The sequence below is a fragment of the Oryzias latipes genome, chromosome 3 (genome assembly GCF_053564925.1).
Source record: "Oryzias latipes strain Hd-rR chromosome 3, Olatipes_Hd-rR_3.1".
Classification (NCBI taxonomy): Eukaryota; Metazoa; Chordata; class Actinopteri; order Beloniformes; family Adrianichthyidae; genus Oryzias; species Oryzias latipes.
Genome location: NC_136239.1, coordinates 33185203 through 33208647, shown reverse-complemented (window position 1 = coordinate 33208647; position 23445 = coordinate 33185203). Strand labels below are relative to the sequence as shown.

General features: G+C 40.8%; 1 protein-coding gene across 1 annotated transcript in view; it reads left to right on the top strand.

The window, feature by feature from the left end:
• Window positions 1–20178, top strand: part of fto (FTO alpha-ketoglutarate dependent dioxygenase) — a 123272-nt gene extending 103094 nt beyond the window's left edge. The window contains exons 9-10 of the mRNA XM_011493353.4: window positions 18205–18345; window positions 18736–20178. Coding sequence (XP_011491655.1) covers window positions 18205–18345; window positions 18736–18742 — 148 coding nt within the window. The 3' untranslated portion in view covers window positions 18743–20178. The remainder of the gene's footprint in view (window positions 1–18204; window positions 18346–18735) is intronic.
• The last annotated feature ends 3267 nt before the right edge of the window (window positions 20179–23445 follow it).

Below are 23445 nucleotides of genomic sequence, written 5' to 3'. Positions count from 1 at the left end.
CCTAAAAATAAGAGGTAGCAGAGCAAGAATGTTCTTTTTTCTTCTGACAAATATAATGACTTAGTTATAACTGTTCATTTCTCAACAGAAGTCTATGGGTTTTCAGCTTTTTGGGACCAGGGTACTTCCTATTTAGAACGCCAGGGGCCACTCTGTCCAGTTCTTATATACAGTCTATGTTAAAACTCTAAAACTACACCCATGTGTAAACACATTTACAGACATTAGTAATAATTTTTTTTTTTTTAAACAAGTCTAGAAGTTAGACTAGAAACTCCCCTATATATTAGCGCTATTTCAGCCTTGCAGCTGAGGGAACACATTAGGAAACACATCTGGACATTGCAGCATGACCCAGTGAAGAGTCAACATAAAAACAAAAAAACAAGGCAGCCAGTAAAGACAGACTGTGTTGCAGACCAGTGCCTCCATCGATCTGAGAGGGTTCATTAGGTAAGTGCTGACATCACAGATTGATGTCTCTTTAAACCAGTGCCTGCCTAGGAGCTGACAAGGAAAATCAGCAATATTGACTTGCTTAGTGGCATTTGTGTGTGTGTGTTTGCGTGTGTGTGTGTGCGTGTGTGTGTGAACATACGTGTTTATGTACCTGAGGAGTGTCAGTGCATGTATGTGCCTGTAAGTTGAACAGTTGTGTGTACAGTCATTTGGAACAGAAATGTGTGCTTGTGTGTTGATGTGCACTTTTTTGGATGCTGCACTGAATATAGTTGTCTTTGATGGCTCCTTGGGTTTAGGTGTTCACTAATGTTGCTAGTTATACACTCAGCCATGCGGCTAAGGAGCCTGTCAGCCTGTTTCTGCTTTTACGCCACTATCCATCTGCTATCGCAGAGTACGAAAGAGATGGAGTGGAAAATGGAGATGAAGAGTAACGGAAAGGGTGGAGCAGCCAGACAGGGACTGGATAGAATCTCTCGCCATTTATATTTCATCCCCACATCAAGGAACTTTGTTTGGTAATTATGTCATGCAAGTTGCTGACTTATTTTCAATCCAGAGAGAACCTTGTCTGGAGCTGTTTACATTTGCAGATGCGGATTTCCATACTTGTTTTTGAGGAAGAAGAGACAAAAAGTCGTACCTCTTAACGACCCCAGTCCCTCCACCCTGTAGCTGTCGATTGATTTGAGATGTTGTTTGTATCTGATGTGTTTCTCTAATTAAGATCAGGGGGGAATTATTGGCATTGAGCAGCTCCACAAATGCATCGACTGGCCAGAATAAAGAGTTAGGGTTTGCCAAGATGATGCTAAAACAAGTGACAGGAGCCAAACTGGTCTCTAATCATGTTGGTGGCTGCTTGAAGATAGAAAACATTGGGTTTAGCTTTGCTCATATCGTTCCTGCATCTTTTGGTTCCATTTTCCCCTCTCTTATTGCAGTTTCTCTAAAAAATGTATTTATTTGCTGCTATTTTGCATCCTCTTTACAAGAGGTGAAGAATTTCTGTGCTCTGATAATCACAGAATATAAATGATCATCTTTAGACATGACACGTACTCAAATGTGAATAAACTCATTGATCACCTCTTGTGGAATTTCAACTGACCATTTGACATATTTGAATACATACATTTATTAATTTATTACATACTGATCTGGTTTTAATGTACCCAATGTTGAATTTCACTCACACAAAGATGTAAAACTAACTGTGTAGAAAGTTTGTGTGAATTTCATTTTATTCTGAGTTGAGCAAAATGCAAAGTAAGTGTTAGTACTGAGAAGTGTGCGCTGAAAGCACAAATCCCTTCCAGGCCATTGCGACCGGAGGCTTAGTGCTATTGGCTCCCTCCAGGAGATTAAAGAGAATAATTGCCAGCTGATTGGTGCTTTAATTTTTCATGGACCTTTGATGTACAGGGTGTTTGTTTTACCTTTATCAGCAGCTATAATAACAAGAACAAAGTTTTATTCACCTGATTTTTTTTTTTCATGGAGCACAGTTTTTACTCTTGGTATTTTTTCTATGCAGAAAGTTTAAAAAAATGTAGATATGAAAGACAGATTACTTTTTCCACCAGTTGTTATGAACATAAAGGTTTATTTTTAATTTTCTGAGTACATTTTTGCTTATTGTCATGTAAAATCGTACTGATTTTACACTATTCTGTCAAACATTTCACATCGTTTTCTATTTTGATGCAAGTTCATAATGAAAAACATATCACTTTAGGCATTTCTGCATTTTGTTGCACGAGTCAAATACTTTATTGGCTCATGAAATGAATTCATTTCTACTCCACACATGGTTATCCACTGTCTAAATATGGGAATGTTCCACTTCTAACCCCAAAAATAGCTTTTTTGAAAGCTTTCTGGAGATAAAGAGGTACCAGTTGTGCAAGCTCCTCCCAAATCAACAGTGACTGTGGCTGACAGTCTGTGCTCATAGCTTTGCCTGGTGACACTAATCTCCTCCAGTAGGTGAACTTTCTCCTGGTTTTCAATCTGTTTGTAGGTGTGTGTGTGCTGTCTGATGTTTGCAGTTGATGTCTCCTCTGCGGTTCCGCTTTGGAGAACCAGGAACGGTGAGCTTCTCATGGTTGTCACTTTGAGGTGGGAGAGCAATCATTTCCTTGGACAACAGTCCCATCCTCATCCCCACTTCCCACCTGCTGGGATTAGTTCCTCTCACTGAGAAAGTTTGCATCCAAAATATTTACTCCTAATTTTTTATTTCTCTAGGTTTTTGGATGTTCTTTACATGCTTTGCCATCCCGTCTCTGTTTCCCTCCTCCTTGTTTTCCCCCGTTCACTGTAGAACATTTTATTACAATTGTCAGAAAGAGTAACAATTCTATTGTGGGGTGATTACAGCGGGTGTTTTGCCCACAGATCACCAGAGCAATTAAAATCTGTAAATAAGGCTACCCATGATGCCTCAGTCAAAACAATGGGGTCCCGTAGGAAGTGCATGTTTGAAGGAGAATTGCAGAAGAGTTTCTCTTTGACTCTCTCTCAGCCTGTCTCCTTTTATTAATTAGGAGAGGCATATTCATCCCAAGCAGCGTTGTCAATGGGCAGCATTGCACAATCACAGTGACACACATTTCAGACACAAGACAAAGTTGTTTGCTTTTGTGTAAGATCTTGTGCTACACTTTGTTTTGCACGATGACAAAGGGAATGCATTCTTGAGTGCCACAGTTTTATGAACAAGGAAAAAGGAGTTGTCATTGTTGTCAAAAAACAAAACAAAACAACATTTGCAGATGTGTGGAAATGAATTATGCTAGAACTAAAGTTAGTATTACTTGTAGGGGATTTTAATTATTGTTAAACATGCTGATGTCATTTGTGCAGAGATAAATGCCATACTAAATGAAATGTTATGTACAAGTGTCCCCATCCAATTATCTATTAATATTTTTCATGGTCTTTTAACTTCTGGCAAGTCTTCAGGACTATATTTCTTCCACTCACTTGACTGTGCATCCCATTTTAACCCAAGTAGAACATGGAGAGAGTTTCGACAGGTAATGAAACATCCCTTAAATTTTGCGTTGAAGCGTTAGTGACTGAAAGCGTTAGTGACTGAAACCATTAGTGCGAAAAGTTGGATACATTTAACTTTACCCTCATAACCTGGTTGCGCTCAGCTATCTGGTTCAAACTTATTTCAAAAGTGATGCAAGCACTCCAAATACTTCTTAATGTTACTTTCTTGTTTTCTATTTTTTTTTTTTTTTTTTTGTAAAGACAAAAGAGTTCTTTGTAGTTTTGTGGGAAGACATGTGGAACATGTCATGTATTTCATGTCAGGATGTGTGCGTACTGCTTCCGCAAGCGCCCTCAACCCGCTTCATGAATTACTCACAAGTGAAGTTTGGAGCAAAGGAACCAGATAGACAGAAGGAGGGACTGTGGGAGTATCACAGCTCAGCTCAGCATTGTGATGCTGCCAGCCTCCATGGGCCTCACCAGAGGCTATATGCCTTACCAAGATCCTGTTTACAGTCAGCCAAAGAAGCTGCCAGCCTACCATTTCCATATTAGTGCCTGCAGACCTTTGCGGAAACTAATTTCTCTGTGCCGGAGATGCACCATAATGCTGCCTGCTCTGTACTTCTCACTTGTATTTTGAGTTTTTCTCTTTTGTTCCCATTTGCTTTCATTCCATTTCATCCTACCAGCACGCTCTCATTACTTTGTTTCTTTTTCACATCTTCAAGAGAGTTTCACTTTTCATTTTTGCAGTTGCTGAGATGATTTTATTTTATGTTTGTGTGGCAATGTTTAATGAATAATAAACATGTAAAAAATAATTTTCTTTATGTAATTGTCATTTGTTTAGCTTCAACAGTTTCTTTATGCTTTTAGAATGAGTTTTTATGCTAAGTCAACTTTTCTATTTTCCCTGATACATCTTCATTCAAACCCATCTGTACACGGGCCAGTAACCTTTAATATTTTTGTTTCTACTGCCATGTGTTTTCTGAGGTTTATTTCCCCCCTTTTTCCAGCTTTAGCCACTTGTGTAGATGCCATGTTCCAGTGCCTGTACATCAGTGAGCATCTGCTCTTTCAACAAGGTCCCCATGGCCTTAAATGTCAGACCAAGCAGCTGCCAAACAAGCACATTGTGCACAAGGCTTGTTCACCCCCTCCCATCCATCCACCTCTTGTTCTGTGATGTTAACTGTGATTGAAAGTAAGTAACAGCAAATAGAAGAGGGAAGAGAAGGAAGGTTTTTTTTTTTATGTGGGAGGTTATATTTTTTCTTTGTGTTCCTGAGTAGAGTCGTGCTTTCCTTCTCTCTATGCTTGGCTGTTGTCAGGGCCTCTTACTATAGTTTAGGTTATTATTATTTTCTTTCACTCCTCTATGTTGCCTTTTATGCCCTTTTGTGTAAAAGCCCACTGCATTGGGAAGTCATTTGTACCCTGACCACATCTGGTTGATGTGCTGCAAACTATCAGGGGACAAAAAGATTGTACAGGTGCATCTCACACAAATCAGTGTAAAGGCATACGCTGAATATGTCTTGTTGTGTTCTTCCGGACCTTATGCACTTAAGTCACTACTTGCATTCTAACAACTTCAGCATTGTGGATTCTTTGTTGCACTCAATTGTGTAGATGTTTCAACAAGATGTCACTGGATGGCTGTTTCAGAGAAGAAGTGGTCTTGTAGCATATGTGTCTTTTTGTGTGAGCATGTAGCAGCAGGATAGGTGCAGTGAAGCAGAAGAGATAGAGGGTGAAGAAACAGGCAGGTAGCTCCCCAGGAGGGGCCTGGGGGGCAGGAGGCCAGGGATAGCCCCTCTAGCTCCCTCCCAGCACACTCTGCTCTGCTTTCAGACACTGCTATTGATTTATCCTGCAGATAAAACCTCAAGTTAGCCGCTCTGCTAAGTACTGCGCTTTTCACATTTTTTTCCTCAAAAACAAAGACAGGAAACTGCTTCAGAGTAATCTCAAATGACATTTCCTTAGATTCACTTCTTACTTTACCACTCATCTACCTCATATCTTTTCCTACTTGGATAGAGCTTGTGGGAACCATCAGGGGGCACTGTGTGACATTAACTCCCATTTTTAAAATGGCCCAACCAAGATATGACACAATTCCATATTGTCTTCTCATGTAGTATTTTCTTATCCTTCTAAGACTGAAGTATAAAGCAGGAAGTTCTCAGAACACATAAATCCAGGAACTGTGAGTAGCAGACATGCAGGTTCTCAATCAGTTCATCTTTATCTTAAAAATTTGAAATTTTGTGGAAATTCATGCATGAAGTGGATTAGTCTAGACAGCAGCTGTAAATGTGTCTGTATTTTGCTGCATGTGTTCAATGTGTGCAGTGGCGTGTAAAGTTTGAACCTGACAGATGTAGATGGAAGCCAAGGCAACTCTTGATCAGCTTAAGAAGGTTCACCTCGTTGCCAAAGTTTTGTGTGATCGGAAGTCATTCAGGAGTGCCTTAGTTTTCTTGCTGCCAGATGGATGAATCAAGCCTTCAAAAGACTTCACTGGTGACACGTTAACATGAGCCAGGCTTGCTGGAGAACTCTGAGTTTTGAGCTGTGACAGGTGGCAGCTGTAATAACGTGGCTATGCAGCTCCGCTTGTTTCATGACAAACCCTAACCCATGTTAAGAAAAGGAAATTGGCAGCTGCTTGACAATAATTAAAACCAGTTTTAAGGATGTGAGAGAATGATGTTGTAACATGTCTTGTATTTTTAATTAAAACACCTTTCTCTTAGTCATCACAGGTGTCCCACGGGTGGGAACAGGTGCAAAAGTAGAACCATAAACATCAAAGTAAAGGTATGCCAAAAGGCTTTGGATGAAATGCATTTTCCCACTCTTATAGCTGCAAGACGGTATGTCCTTTGTAAGAAGTTCCAGCATGATTTATAGCTAAAAATCAGAAAACAGCAGTGTCAGACAAGATAATATCAGCTTGTCACAATGTTTGTTTTAAGTCTTGTTCCTCGTCCTTTGTCACTTTTTTGGCAGTAAGCCTGACTTGTTACTACGAGTTAAACTGCTTCTTCCTCAAATTAAGAAATGGATACTTTCATAAGCAGTAGTACCGGTAATCACAAAAAATACCCTTTGTGTGTCTTAAAAATCAAGGGTTAAAAGTAGCTTAACACTTCTGGCTAAAAAACCAATGTAACGACTTTTACCAACTTTTATTTGTTGAATCTGCCTTCAGCGATTATAAATTTTTCTTTATTTTTCCGCTGAACTCACCTTTCCATAAATTAGTTTATGTCAATATATCAAAAGACTTGTTGCATTCTTTGAGTAGTTTCTTTTTGTATTCTTTCTTGAAAGCATAGCTGAACTGCAAAATGAAAAGGCAAATGTGTGGTTGGAAAATATGTTTAAAGTAATGCCAGAAGAATGAGACATCCGTTTTATAAATACCTACACTTTAAACACATCAGAAATATTTGCTTAACCGGCCTATTATCACACTGATAAAATGTGTTGAAGAAAAGTTAATGAACACTCTTTCGTTTCTTCCCCTTCGTCTTTGTATGTGGCTCTTCCAAGGAAAAGTGAATTCAACAATGAACATAACTTTAAATAATGTGAGTTGTACCATATAGAACTGTCTATTGCATTGTTATGTATATTTCCTTTTTGAATTATCTACAGACTGGTACAAGACCTAGGCAATATAACATAAGGGATGACAGATATAGACAGCTTTTATTTATATACAGTTGATTCTGTTTAATTTCTATTACATTTTTTATAGATCTTTGCTAAATTTGAGCATTTCTGCGTTGGACTGGTGACCTGTACTTTCGAAAGTAGTTGGGACAGGCTTCAGCAACCCTCGTGTAGAGGACTAAGAAGATTAATGGATGGTTAAATGGTTGTTAAATACTCAAAATGTTCAGATCTACTATAAATATTGCTATATATCTCAAGTTCAGTTAGAGCAGAGTATGGTTATATGATATGATTGTGGTTCAGTAATTAAGATCATAAAAAACACACTGCTTTCAAGAGAAAATGAAAGAAACTTGATTGCTTGTAAAGACAAGCAATTAATAGCAGTAGTGAACGTCAACGAATGTGACAAAGGTGAATAATTGAAGATATTGTTGATTACTATCAAATTAAGTACAACATTTCCTGTATAACAAATGGTCAACAGATAAATCTGTTATGAAAATGAAATTATGCACACAGCATCTGAAAAAAGGATGATTGCATCCGCTGTCATATAAATATGTGTGTTACATGTCAACCTCTATACATTGTATTTGACTCTAAGACACTTAACTTGCTTTACCTGCAACATGAACTAAAAAGACAGGAACTAATTGCTGGGACAAATGTTCCCAACTGCTGGGTTTGTCTGGGCCCAGTCCAGGTCCTGTTTATCTCAACCTCTCTTGGCAGTCATACACACAACACACATGCTGTGCTCTGATTTAACCAGAGGCAAAGCCCCTTCAACCCCCACACTCTGTCATCAAAGATTCATAAAGGCAAGGTTCTCAATGATTTTCTGTCTCTTCCCGTATTCACAGCTTGTTGTCCTCACCCTCCCTGTCTCCTGCCAGTCAGACAACGGAAGTCGGGCGGAATTATGGCTGAAGTAGCCGCTGGCTTTCTGTGTGTGTATGTGTGTGGGTGTGTGTGCTTTACCGGTAGGCATTAGGTAGAGATAGAGTTGCAGCACGTGGGCAAAAGGCCAAAGGGGACAAATGGACAGTGACATGTTGATGTTCTACTAAAAATGTTGAGTCTCCCATGTGGGTATAAAAGGAGTCAGACCTCACCTTCTCTTAACAGCTTCTTGCACTCTTGCTGCCACTTTTTGTCTTTCTCCTTCACCCCCAGAGTCCTGTGCATTCATGGTGCCAGCTTCTAAACTGGATCTAAAACTAGCTCAATCAGAGCCCAAGTTACCAGACACAGGGCACACCATCTGTAGCCCTCGGAATCCTTCCGTGTGTGCATGTCCGTCGGGCTATGTGTGCAAGTGCGTGTTTACCTCAGTATTCATGTGTGTCAATGTGCATGCAAGTTTAGAAGCCTGGATGCATGTGTGTCTGTGAACTCAAACCACCGTGCCTCAGCCTGTTAGTCTTGCTACTTACCAGGCTTAGCCAGATGAGGGCCACTCAGCCCGGATCTAATTCCTTCGGCTGTGGCAGCACTTCACTCCTGGCTCATTTTGCCTCTCAAGTGTGCATCTGTGACCTTGGCTGACATCAGAGGGGGTTAAACTGTGGACTTGGAGATGTAACCACAGTGATTGAGTTGTAAGCTAGTTTTTGGATCAGAACTTCCACATGGCCATCTGGGTTTTATGTGAGGCTCAGGAAGAGGTTATCCCTTTCTCACTCCCCACTGCTAACCCTGGATCAACTGCAATGGCAAAGAATTTAGTGAGAGGCCTCCTTACTGAGATAGATAAGGCATAAAAGTGTGCTTGTGGGTTGGAAGAATATTGTAGGGAGAAAACTAATAAATGGTTTAAAGACTTGTCCTTGTTACCACTTCACTCCCACTGTTTTATTATGCTGATCACTTCTTAAAACATTCGTCTTTGTTGTTTTTGTGGAAAATAGTCTAAGCCTGTATAGGCTTCAATGTAGATCCAATATTTATTTATTTTTATTGATAACTGCATAACAAAGGGTGAGGAAGTACTGAAGACACCTGTGTTATGCATACAGACATTAGGATTATTTAGTTTCATAATTGCCATGTCAACACAAAGAAAGTACTGTTAAGTTATTGTTCACTACAAACACCTGAAACCTTTTTTGCAATGAGTCATCTGCACCCACACCTAAATTCCATTTGCCAATTCTTCTACAAGCAGGTACTTTCACTTTCATTCATTCCACAGTTTCTCTGTCTGACTGTTTTCTCTCTTTGCATCCTGTTTGGTGCAGATCCTTTGGGCCCAGCCTGACTGACTCAGTTCATTAGAAGAGATCCCCAAATAAACTTAGACAGTAATGTAAATATCAGGCCTAAAAGAATGATATTTAATATATATTATACAGAGACTCTTTGACGACTATTCTCAGTAATATGTGTACTAATTCTTCAGTTTTAGTTTTCTGTTGCAGCAAGAACAGTTTGCTGATTATAATTCAGTCCCCGCCTATGCCCAATTTTATAAGGTGAAATATTTATGACTTTTTTATTGGGCTATGTTTACTTTCATTGGTTTACAGAGGCTGTTGTGTGATCGTATCTTTAGGAGTGTCAACACTGACGGGGACTTTTCATGTGCAGTTACACCTAAAGTGTATTTATTCAAGTTGTTTACTGTACTTAAAGATTTCTCTGTACATTATGTTCTTGGAAACGGTTCAAAGACAGAAGCAAATGTTTTATTTTATTTTATTTTTTTTACTGTTGAAGTAATTTAACACATACACATCCCTGAAACCCAATATCTGTAATTTGATAGCTTAAATAGTCAATCACATTGGTTTGGATTACTGAAAGTGTTTACAATGTGACATTGACTCCATTGGAGCTACAAGTCTGACTTGTAACTAAGCCATTTAAGTTACAATAGACTATAATTATGTAGCTCAGCTATTGACACTAGGAGACAGGTGGGAACTGCGCTTTAGTTTGATTGACCTCATCACGTGACTGCGGTCAGGTGTTGCCCAATGATTTTGCTGTGTTGCTGTTGAGGCAAGCCTCATCCATCACCAGCTGTATTGCACTGTTAAAATGATATCCACCAGGCCCCCAGACTTGGCCTGTGGGGAAGGAGCTTGTGAGGCATAAAAGGCTAAAGGGTTAAAAATGATCTTTGTACAGGATCATTCTTACAAGTTTTCACTGCAACAGCATGCCATGCAAAACCAAGAATATCGTGCTCCCAGTGCCGCAGTAACTATCTTCCTAATTCCTTACCACCAGATTTATAGCCTGCCAGTTCCAAGATGTGAAAGAGAAATCATTTGCAGACATATAACCTTCTTTACCCTTACCATTTAGTCCAACTATTGCTTTAATTTTCTCCAAGGCTTTATAAATTATAGTGTAATCAGCAAAAAACTCAAAACCCTTCTGAACAGATGCTAATAAGTCTTGCTTGCAGACAAACAAATGTTGGACTGTGGTATTTTTTTCCATGTGAATCTTGTTTAAAATGCTGCTTAAAACTAGAAGGAGATCTAGATTTGACATGTTTATAGGGGTAAATATTGCAAGACTCGCAAAAAAATTTTTGCTGGACACTCCCAATCTTTAGGTTTGATGTTTTATTTATTATTACTATTTTTTTTTGTGTGAATGACACTTTAAACAGCCACAAGTGGCAATAAGGGCCAAAACCCATAGCCCATCTTATTCCTCTCCAGGCAGCCTGGAGCATTCACACATATACTGTCTCATCGTTTCCACACCCACACATGCTCTTTCTGTGACACAGGAACAGAAACACACACAAACCGAAAGCCTTCAAGGGGTAATCTGTCTCTCCACCCCTTGTCGGAAGAATAAATGGCTGGGAAGACCCTATCTAGATGTCCCCTCTCTACCTCTTTTTTGTTTTGTTTTCTTCTCTTTTATTAGATTGTGATTGCATTCAAACAATAGGTGTCTGCTCGTAAATTTTGCGCCTGTGTTGACGTTAGGCCACATTCCATTGCATAGCCTTGGGAAGAGAAAGAGCAGGCCAAGGTGTTTGGTAATTTGTTACCCTGTTAAGCACCTAATGGATGTCCACCTGGTTTTCCTGCGAGCAGTAGCTTTGGTTCAGCCTCTTGCCTCTTTTGCACTTCCAGACTGCAATAGTGTTTTATGGCCTCCAATTATGAGGGCTGTTTAGAGAATACCTGGCTGTGTGTGTGTGTTTTCTTTCTGTTACATCTGGTTCACTTTGCTCCAGACAGGGCAAACAGCCAGGCCACATCAAACACTGTAGGTAGAACAAATCTTTTTTTGGCAGACTTTTTTTTAACACTACGTACGGTGCATATGTCCGGGATAACCCCATAGTCGTGTGCCTCCAATGAGCTAAAGATGCCATTAATGAAGCTTGCTTGTTTCATGTGGTCTGCAGAGCAGTTCAGACAGCATCTGGTAAGTTGGAGACCTCACGGAGTCTGATGAAGAGACTGCCTTACCCAAAGCTCCCCACGCTCTCTGCAGAGTCATTGTTCCCAGCTGCAAAGGAGTCATAGCGGCACGTGGGTGTAGAGGTGGGAGTGAAAAAACTCAAAGTAGCGACCACCTTGTCTCCGAAGCCCCCCTCTTGCTAATGCATTATTGCATGGTTTTCACAACCATTAATTAAAGGGGAAACGAGTGCATCAGATGTTAGTTTTATTAGCCAGGGCTCCTTAGAGGGAATCAGAAAGAAAGGAACATATGTGAAGCATTTGATGATAAACCCCCCCCCCCCTCCCTCAGTCTCCACAATTGCCCACCTCACACACTCACAAAGTGTAGAGTCAGCAGCCGTCTCCAGACACAATAGCATTTGATTGATCCTTTGGAAACAGTTAAGACGGCGACCTACCCACGATTTCTTTTTGGAGGGGTGGTTCACATTTTACGGCACCTAAAGTTTAACTTTAGATGTGGCAGTAACTTTATTTACAAAAGTTATGAGACCTGAGACAAAAAAAAAAAACACATGAAAAAAAAACTGTCTGGATTCATTTTTGATGGAAGGTCATGGTCAAACAATGACACCTCATTGGTTGGCTGCATCAAAAGTGTCATCCTATTATCTTGCCCAGTGCAAAAGGATACTTGCACAGATGAATGCAATCTGTCTGTCTCTCCATTATGCAGCATAACTGCAAGACAGCAAAAGACAGATGTACTAAATCACTCATTTCTTACAGAAGATTGCGTACACACAGAAAGTACAGGGATAATATACTTCTGTCATTCTTCTTTTTCCTTAGGACGTGATTGCATGCCTTACCTTCAGGGGTAGGCTGATTTATGAGACACATGCCTGTTTTTTCATGACTTGTTTGATTGCATTCTCGTCTATCAGCCACTAAGGCTGCCAAAACCATAAAAGTTCACACCTGCATTTTCTAGACAGTCAGATGAGATGCAGCCAGAGCATGAGGAAGTTAGTATTCTTAGGTACTTTCTACCCCTTAGATCAGTAGAAGCATCTAATACAAATTCAAAATTGGCAGGGCTGATTGATTGATGATATATCCTGTGTACACTGATACATGCTATTTTTTTTTTGCATGTCTTTCCCTTTGATTTGCTATTTTGTGTTGATAGAGAGCAGCATAAAAAACTATGGAAAGTAATGTTTGATCCTGTATTTTTTTGTCTTTCTATTTGTTTTTTACTGTGGCCCTGAAGAGCAATTCAAATCGACAAGGCAAAAACATATTACAGATCATAGCAACAATCAAAAAAGCAAAACAAATACCGTAATTTCCAGACTATAGAGCGCACGTGATTATAGGCCGCAACCATTACATTTTTAAAGGATGAAACATTTTGTACATACAAGAACTGCACCTGTCTATAAGCTGCATGTGCCCACATTGAAACATGTGTTGTAGAATGAGGATGTGCTGAAACCTTGCGCTGCGTGTGTAAGAAAGAGGAGGGAGCGGGTACAGCGGAGGGAGGGGAGAGCGCGTGCAGCGCAAAAGCAAGCGTTCTCACTCACTCTTGCTCTGCTCCGGCCCCTTCCTCTTACACACACAGCTAGCTGACACACATACTCATTCTACAACACCTATACAGTTGGTTCATTAGTTAGATAGTTAGTTGTTACTGTTATTTGTTAAGAAAGAATACTGCGTTGTAATTATTACTTGTACCGATATTCGTTTGCGAAGCAGCCGCCGGGGGATTTTGTGTTGAGGGGGGGGGCGACACCATAACTCCTGCTGCTTCATCACTGCATGATCAAAAATCCCACCCCGTCACAGCTCTATTCCAAACAGTGCATGTGACGCAGCAGTAACACAGAAGCAATACGGTAGTAACAGCACTAACAGGGCTGATTAAAAAAAACATACCATTAAAAGTCACCGAGAGCAGCAATAACTTATAGGCGCGCCTCTGCGCGACACGCGCCTTCTGTGCACTGAAACCATGGAACTCTTCCTCCTCAGTGTCAAATTGGAAAAGCGTCAGATATTCTTCGCCACACTCTCTCTGTCTCCCCTTCCTTGTCGCTGTCCTCATCCTGAGGTAAATTCACTCCTAAGCTTGTACTGTCCTCTCCGTCACGCAGCAGACCGGCTTTTCCAAACCCGTTGGTGATGGTGGACTTTTTCACACTGCTGCGTCATATGCATTTCTTCTTGCATTTTCCATGATGAGGGTCTGTTCGTGCTATTCATCACAAAGCAGGAATTTACATTACACTTGCGTCTTCCTCGACACATATACTGTATTCCCCCGTCTCACTCTTACATTTTCTGCTGGAGCGCCCCTAGCAACCGTTAGAAAAAATGCATTAAAAAAAGAAAAGAAAAAGCATACATTAGCCGCATCATTGAAATTTTAAAAAATTAAACAACATAAAAAAATGGAAAAAGTAACTATTATGGGAAATCACTGGTTAGACGATGACAATAAGTTTTAAAGAAGAGGGAAAACAGAAGAATGAGCGATCTTTAATAGTGACTGTAAGAAGCTTAAAGAAATATTGTATGTGGAAAGATATTGTCATACCAAATAACTTCCACTTAAAAGGTGAAGAAAGTCGTCATCCAATCAGGGATGTTCCATAACACCTACCTTTACCACTTTCTTATTTTGTTTCATTTTTCGAATTTCGTTTTGATTTCTCTAAATTAATTTTATTTTCTGAAACTTTGCCTTTTTTCTGGTGTCATTTTTTGAAAGTGTGTTTTGCTTTTTTTGGATTATTTTTCGGTTTACAGAAATTTGCTTTGATTTTCTATTATACAATTTTATTTTTTGTATCATTTAATGGGCTTTTTTTGTTATTGTGATCTTTAGTATGTTTTTTGCGTTGAGTGATTTGCGCTTCAGATTTACCATAGTTTTTAGAGTAAAACTAAGTACAAAGTAAAAATTATTTTTAACTTCCAACAGATATTCAACATGTTTGTTCTTAGATGATGTCCTAAGTCAAGCTATCCACCTAGTCTCCTCCTTTGTGGTTACAAATGACCTTCTGTAGCAATAATGTAATAAGTGTTGTCTCTTATCTACATTCTCTGGGTTCTTTTTCACTTGCCCTGACACAATTGTGCATTTATCAGTGTAATTGCATAAGTCGGAAGCACTGATGTTGTCTATTAGGCGGATTTCCATCCTGTTAAGAGCACAGGGCCTTTTAATGTATGGCCCTGCTTGAGTGTACTGCTACACAATTACACACCGAGCAGAGATTGAGTGGGTTGATGATGCTGATGATTGGGATGGTAGTGATGGCTGTGATGATATTGGACCACCCTGCACTCCTCCAACAAGCCCTTCAGAAAGAGTCTAAGAGTAAAACAACAAAGTGAAACCGAGGTTAATCATTTTATTTACTCGCTTTTCTCTCCCTCTCCCTCTGCTTTTTTTTTTTTTTAACCAAGTGATGAAACTCTGACCAGAGAGTCGGGTGGGAGAAAATCGATGGGGAGCGCATTACAGTAAAACGTATTGATTAGGAGACCTGTGAGCAGTGTGTTGGTCGCAGAGATGGTGGAATGATGCAATGCTTAAAGGAATTTATCCTTTGACTTTTACATTAACCTTTTATTGACTGCTTTGCCTGTCCATAATTAACACTCACTTTAGCTAAAGTGGTTAGTTTGAGCGCAAAGGGGGTTTGGGTCCTTACTGCAGGGAGGACCATGGTGCTCTTGCCCCAGCCGCAGTTCAAGTGCACTGCGCTGCATGGAGAGTAAGGCCTCTGTGGAATAAAGGCGATAGAATCCTAGATACCTTTCGCATTAGCATACCATTTGAGCAGGGGCTTGCCAGGCTATAAGGTTTCAGGGCAAATTGAAATGAGTGATTGTATTGCCAATCTCTCTTGACCGAGCGCCAGATGGGATAGTTAGGCCCATATCTGTCTGGGGTTAATCCATTGGAACAGGCTGGACTCACAAACACATACTCTACCACTTTAAAACCCCTCTCTACACGTACACATGCACACCTCTTTGTCTTTGACCTTAACTTTAAGGTGCACTGTTCTGCCATGGGAAAGTCGTCTGGTGAGCCTTGTCTTTACGCCGCTGTGGCTTACACCGAAAATCTAGCACGAGCCCCGGAGAGCTTAACGCGCCTCGCTCGGTATTGACTTTTTGTTTTGTTCCATTTTAGCAGTCAGGGGGATGGCGTTGCGAACAATTCTAGACTTTGTCCAAATGTGTGCTAAATTACCTCCACTGTATTATCTTTGATAGTCTTCCAGTATTGATATCTCCTATATCTGAGATTAACCAGTAGGCCTCTATTTTCATCTATTGTTGCGAGATCCCTTGTCAGATAAATGCAACATCTCTGTTGAAGGCAGCTTGGTGTGGTGTGATGCCTTTCAACATGAGCCAGAGTGGCAGAAAAAATGTGTTTTCTCTTATAGTTAAGTGGCATGAATACTTAATCAGACCAAATCAAAAGCTTGGGTCTCCCTGCTCTGTCTGTGGGATCCTTACGCTGATGTCAGCAGAACCACACAGTGTGTGTCCATGTGTGTGTTTTCTTGGTCCATTCGCTTGCACACTATGTAAATATATATGGCAGCCTTGTCCTACTCCTCCTCCAGCTCCCTTTCTGAAATGGTGCTTCCTTTAATTCGTACCCTAAATAAATGATGAGAACATTTAAACACACAGCTCGTCGCAAAGCCCCAAGGTCACCTAATCGTATTATTTATGAAGTGATGTGCTACATAATGGTACTTAGTGCATGTTAACAGATGCTATTATCAGGCCCTGATTCAGAGCGCTGAAGATATATTGGACAGTGGATGTTAATGCTGCTCCTCACCACCATAATGCAGCAGCTCTTTAAAGGGCTAACCACACCAAAATGCTGCACTTAGGCCCAGAGCCAGTTGAACATTAAGTGGCTCTCGAGAAAATATATAACCACAAATTGTGGCAGCCCCCAGCTGTCCCCTGACAACTTAGTAACATCCCCTCATCCCATCCATAACCGGCCCCCTTCTGCTTCTCTTCGCTTTTCTGTGTCTTCTCCATCCCCGCCTCCAGTTGATGGCCACATGGTGAAGGTGGTTGTCTCTGTGCTTGTGTGTTTGTATATGACTTGTTTCAGTCTCCTTGGTGGGTGTGGATGGGGGTAAAGAGACATGACAGACCCTGGCATAATGACTGAAGTGGGAAAATGTCCGACCATGAGGCTCTGGAACTTCCCGTTCACAAACACACGCTCAAACACACAAATGCCATTCTCTACGTCTCCCTCATGCACCTCAAGGTCAGAGGTCACTTCCATCTGTCAGGAGGCAGAGGGAGGGCAGATTTTCAATGACAGCAGAGAGCAACACAGAGTCACAGCAGTAAATATTTACACAAGTCTGACAAAAGATGTGGCCAAGGTCTGCAGGGGTTCCAAGTACTGTAGAAATTACAGCTGACCCCAGATTATTAATCACTGCTCCGCTGTAACAGCAACTACAGATAGTGATGTTCTCCTGAAAGCATCCTGCCGTGCTTCACTATCTGTGTGAAGTGAGTGAGACATTTATGATGCATGATACATGATATGATATATGATATCATGCCCTCTCATCACTTTAACGCCATTCCAAGCCATTTATGGCTTTAGAAACACTTTTCCTACACACCCTTTCCTCCTCTGGAGCATTGTTTGTCCTGTCAGCTTTCCTGGAATAAAAGCACATTTGCTGTTACCATAGTAAGCAGACATAGTCTAGGCAGTCATATCAACAATTCTAGATGTCTATCAGGCTATTTTGTATACACAAATCAACCAAAAAGATAAATGTCTGGAGTCCTGTCCCACAGGTTTTAGCTGCATCATTATTCGTCAAAAAGATAATAGCACACAACCAAAGGGGTCATTTCTGCTCAAATACATAATTCTGATTGTGTTTTTCCTGCACAATAATTCACAAGTTTATCATCGTCACGATATCAGGCTGTCCGATACACACTTTGCAAAAGATGGTAAATGGTAAAGATAAATGGTTTCCTTAAATGTTTACCAGCCAAAACAATCTCATGGCAGCCTGAAGTAGTTCACAAATCAAATAGAACCCTTCACACACTTGACCAATCGGACGGTCCCCTTCACGATGTTGACCAATTGAACGGAGTAATTTTTTGTTAGATGTTGACGTGTTTCGTTTGGAGTATAAATTAAGTTATTTGACTTATTAAACGAAAACTGTTGCCGTTAAATGGAAATGACATTGAAGTTGTTTTTTCTTTTGCTATTTATTCATGTATGGCAAGTTATATTGTCATCGTACTGTTGGTCACTAAGATCAGTTTTCCTCATATCGTGCAGCCATACTAAACACCTGCCATTTTCTAGTGTGTTAATATGAGTTTCGTTGTAAAGATGTGTATCTATTCTATCTATACTAAACAATAAACTTGATCCCTTTTGAAAAATATCCCAAACATTTTTTTTTTCTTGAAACAGTTTTATTTATGTCGTGAAGAGTTTGTTGAAAAATCTGCTATTCTGCTGATGTGTCGGCCTGCCGGCTTTGATGGGAGGGAGGAGTTAATAGGCTTGTCTGTTTCCTGTGTCCTGTCGCCCCAGGTGCCACTCCAGTTTGGCCCAGACGTTACCCCCCGAGGAGGCCCCAGTGGACCGGCCCTTCTGGGGAGTGGATGACCCCAGCATGCCTCTGCCCTTTGATCTGGCTGACATCATCAACAAAGTGGAGTCTCTGCTCTGGAGGTGAGCCCAAAATGCTGAAGTCCACAAAAATATCTTCATACATAGCATGAACTGAATATATATATATATATATATATGTGTGTGTGTGTGTGTGTGTGTGTGTGTGTGTGTGTGTGTATGATCAGATTTAGAAGAAATTCCCATTTAAAAAAAAAAATCATTGTTAAAAATAAAATGAACCAAAAGAATATATAAACCTGTTCTGTTTTTGGAAAAAGAAAAAAAAAAGTTTACCTCCACAACTTTTCTATACTGAGTGCATGAATATGTATCTATTACTTTTGCTTTATGGTAAAGAAGTACTGTGTCACAGGTTCATATGTGGATGTGTTCATAGGCTGGATTACAGAGAATTACAGTGTCATGCTGCTCTTTTCTCTGCCTTAACAGAATGTAAAAAAAATGGGCAGAAGACACGAAGAACAGGACGAGAAAAATAAACCCACCAGCTTTCCTGAATGGCCCCCCACAACAGCTGAGGGGGGGCAGCAGATTCAAACGAGGTGGATTACATTACGATTGCCGCATCAGTACCACACACCCCAACCCAACCCACATCCACTCCCCCAGTTGACCCCTGCCCCCCCCCCCACAAAGTTGGCAGCCAGGACAGCAGAGCCCCACCCTAGGTTCACCATAGTGCTTCATTACCACGCTAGCAAGTGCAAAGCTTCGCACCAAGCTCTTAGTCAGAGACCTCTAAGGAAAACATAGAAGGAACCTGCATTTCAGTGTTAGCGTACATTGCGTAACTATTTATTATTTCTGTGTACACTTAATCTCATGTAACCCGGACACGCTTTTATCTATTGATTGACTCGTTCTCAGTAGTTCAGCTCATACAGATATTCTCTCTACTTGTCGCACAGTGTTATGATATGGTAGAATGGTAAGGAAACTCCCTTTGCTCTCATAGTATTGCATACTTCACTTGTGTATAGTGGAACCTCCCACCCCCCCTTTCATTGTGCTCAAAAATGGAAGAAGCCTGAAGAGACCAAAGAATGAAAATGATAAGAAAGTTATGAATGTCACTGGTCGGAAAACACGAAGAAGGTGTTGTTTAGGGTGCAGTGGTGTGCTTGTGCCATAGAGATGTGAGAACATGTGTTTCTGTGCAAATATCCGTGTGAATATACGTTGATCAGTCGGTGGCTCGCTCTCCCACAAGAAGTGTGGATGAATGTGATAGTGCGTGTGAGCCTGCGGGCTGCCTGCCAGTTGTTTGTTCTCGAATTTGTGCACACGGAGAAACGGAGTCTCGACGCAGAGCTCCCTCTGCTTCTGCTCTGATGAAAGGCGGCACTGATAGAATGACCCGGAACACAACCGCCGTTTCTCATAATTACAGCTGTTCAATCGCTTTTAATTACTCTTAAAGCGTGTAGAGCACCACATTCCCCTGTAATGCTGCGGGCCATCCGAGGGAGCGAGAGAAAGATCCGGCGCTTCTGACAAAATCCACTTTCAAAAACAGCTAAAGAGGGCGGAAAAGGAGGCCGACGTCAAAGCAGTGTAGCAGCCTCTCGTTTGATTTTTCTCTCTCAATCTAGTTCATGATGAAGTTGAGACGCTGTTTACTATTAAAAATGCAGAATGCACTCCTTTTTTTACTTCTTAAGTTTTTTCCAAGATGTTAATAGTTGCCAAATGCTGTTTTTTCTTGCGTCTCTTTTTCTTTGCGCCTTTGTTGTTTGTATTTGTCAAAGATTTGTTTGTAGATCGGCAGTAGTGTTGACTTGTTTGAATCACTCTGTGCTCCCTGTGCCTCAGCTTGTCTGTTTGAAGCAATAGGAATGGCAGTAAATAAAAAAAACATTGTGTTTTATCCAATGGCCTGTGTCCTTCTTATTTATTCATTTCTAACAGTAGCACACAATAAAATGTTTTTACACATCTGTGTCGGAACTCATTATTTTATCACATTTCTCTTGTTTTAGACAGATTTAATCATTGACATACCAAAACAAAAAACATGTCTAAACTTTGTAAATGTTAAAAAAATCCTTAAATCGTGAGCTCATTTGCTAGAATGCAGGCTATTTTTTTTTGGGGGGGGGAATATTGCTTGTATAGACTCTTCTCATTAGAAAGGGGAGAAAAATCAAAAGAAGTAGCTGTGAGTGTGCCATAGGGGTAATTTTAATTTGCATAATCAGTTTCATCTCCTGACTGTATCCAGATCTTTTACATAAAATACTTATTCTCATCAAGAATGCATTTTCATCAGGTATTCATTCCCCCCCTCCCCCCACATACTGTTTTTTCCTGTTTTTTCCCCTCCAAACTTCAAAGACGGAGCTGAGTTGGAGTTATTCTCTGCTGCTAACCGATTGATGGATGGATGGATTGACTGAGCGATGTCTCCCTGTAAAGAAGCAAAGAAGCACCCGCTGATATTCACCAAATCCTCCTCACCTCCACACACTTTACTGACTGTCATCCTAGAGGTCACCTGTGTTAACTACTTCCTGTAGTGGCTGAGTGACTGAGTGATGCCTGAGTGTGGAACGTTCTCCCCTTAGGGGTCGACTGGAAAAAAAAAAGGGCCCCACTTGAAGAGACAATTACACGGCGCTGGTGAGAGCCACAGGTATGCATTGTTGTGACCGGGGTCAGCCGCCAGCCAGTCAGCCAAGCCACCTTCAATTAGGCCAACAATGGGTGCAGGGAGAGATAAAATAACCAGGTGTGTGGTGGGGAAAGGTATCGGTTTGGGGTCATATCCAAGTCAAATGTTTCAGTGTGTGGCTGGATGGATGAGCTTCACTGAAGTGTGGATGAATGTAATAGAACTAAATCCAATAGTATGTGTAAACTAGACTTTGATTTTGGCAGCTAATCAAAAGACAATAGGTTATAATTTTACCCTAATAGGATTTAGTTTTGTTTGCTTGTGGTTTAATTGCACATTTTCAAAAACACAACATCTGAGAGTGAGTTTGCACTAATGACTTTATGCATGTAATGTATATGTGGGTGTGTGTGTGTGTGTGTGACCAAAGCGTCCCTGGCAGTGTCAGCGGCCTCGGGGCCAGAGAGGCAGAAGTAATTGTAGAAGGAGGTAGAAGAGCTGAAGATAGCATCGCAGCTCTGGGGCGGCTGTCAGCAGGGGGACGGGCCGCGCTCGTTTGTCACCAGCAGAGACAAACACCACTCAGCACCAACAAAACATCGACTTGATTGACTACATGTGAAGCAACACAAAACCCAATGTTTGCAACTGTTAATTACACTGAAGGTCATAAAAGAGGCAGAGTGAAGAAGTCTCATGTCAGCATGCATTCAAGGTGGTGCATGAAGAGACTGCTGCAATTTAAGCTGAATCCTTTCTCGCTACTTATTTTACTCCCTGATTTTCTTTGTTTATGTTTTCCATAAAGGCTTTTCAGTTGCTGTACACATATGACAAGTGTATGTTTGATGTAATTTTGCTTGGGGCATTGTCAAACATCATATCTTATTTTTCTACAAAACGTGGACTTTTTCTAATTCAAATAATCCACAAAGATGGCCAAAAAACAACAACCTATTTGTCTTTTTTTTAGAAAGAAATATGACAAAATATGTCACGTTTACATGCAAAATACATTAAAGTATGCATGTTGTGCCTCTGCCCAAAGTTTTTAAATCTTTGCTTTAAGTATAAGCTGTGACCTCCATAGGCGAAAACTACTGCTAACAGATTCCTCTGTAAGTGAGTCTCACACATCAGTGTGATGATTACCCTTTTTGGGTCCTTCACCACCAGTTCTTGACAGAATGACCTGACCACATTGGACACAGCAGGAGAAGTTTTGCCACGTCAGATGGGTTTGCCTGCAGCCAAATGTACAAGCCATGCCATGTTCACCCAATCTGCCCATGAGGGGCATTGCTGGTGCCATCCTTTAAGCTTCCCTTTTCCTGTCCCTGAGGAGGGTCGTCGCTCATTCCCCTTGGCTGTATTTCCTGTTTCGGAGGAGGGTTGCTAGTGCTTCTCCCCTTCATACCTGTTCCTGAGGATGGGTTCAGATACCCCTCACAACAGTCTGGCAGCACGAACCCCAAATGTTTTCTGGACTTGTTTTTGTGTTGTTGTATTTGGGCATCTAGAATCTGCCGTTTTGTTTGGTTTGTGTCAGTTATGTCATGGTTTTGTTCATGCTGTGTCTCTCAGTCACCAGTTTCAAGTTTATCATGGTTCACAGCTGTCTTCATTTCAGTTATTTTCTCAGTTTACTTAACCCCTGTGCTATCCTAGCCACGTTAACATTGGGAGTTGGGTCATCTAGACCCCATAAGACAGTGCGCTAATCCTTTTATCTTCAATAATTTGTGATCTTCACTGGTGTCCATGGATTACATGAAATCCTCTTCACCTTTATCCACCTTTGTTATGGTAGGGAGAAAACGTCAATGTCATCTGGACCCCATAGGATAGGTTAAGTGTCTGGTTTTCAGTTCTCTCATCAGGTCAGGTGCTCTGGTCACTCCTTGTTGCTCCAAGTGTTTTGTTATGTTTCAGTTCATTTATTCAATATTTTAGGTTTCTGCCAACAAATCTGGTCTCCTGCATGTTGGATCCTTCACCACCAGTTCCTTACAATCAGTCTGAGGTCAAACATTTTTCAGTAAATTTGAGTAATTTTTTTAATACTCGTATTTCTTATTTTAATCCCTTTTTTGACATGGATCCTCCAAATCAAAATGGCACAACCATCATGTCTCACAGATTAAAATTGAAGAACGTTTCTTTCTCTAATGGTTTAATTTTTTTTGTCCTTTCAAATCCATCCACTCGCTTCAGAACCCGGTTTTTCCCTTTCGGGGTCATAGGGCTGCTGGAGCCAATCCAGCCACTGTTACGGAAAGGTGGGTGTGTCCTCAACAAGTCACCAGTCTGTTGCAGTGCCACACACTCATTTGAATGTCTTGGGGCAAGGTCCCTGCCAGGATTTGAAACCAGAGACTTCTCGTGGTGAAGTGAGAGCACCAAACACAACGCAGCCTCTTTTCACATCCAAACATTTTTACATTTGTTTCAAACTTTTTGTTTGTTTTTGAAGAGTTGTTGTGTTGTGTTAATGGAAATTGTGCACAATTCCTTTTTTTGTACAG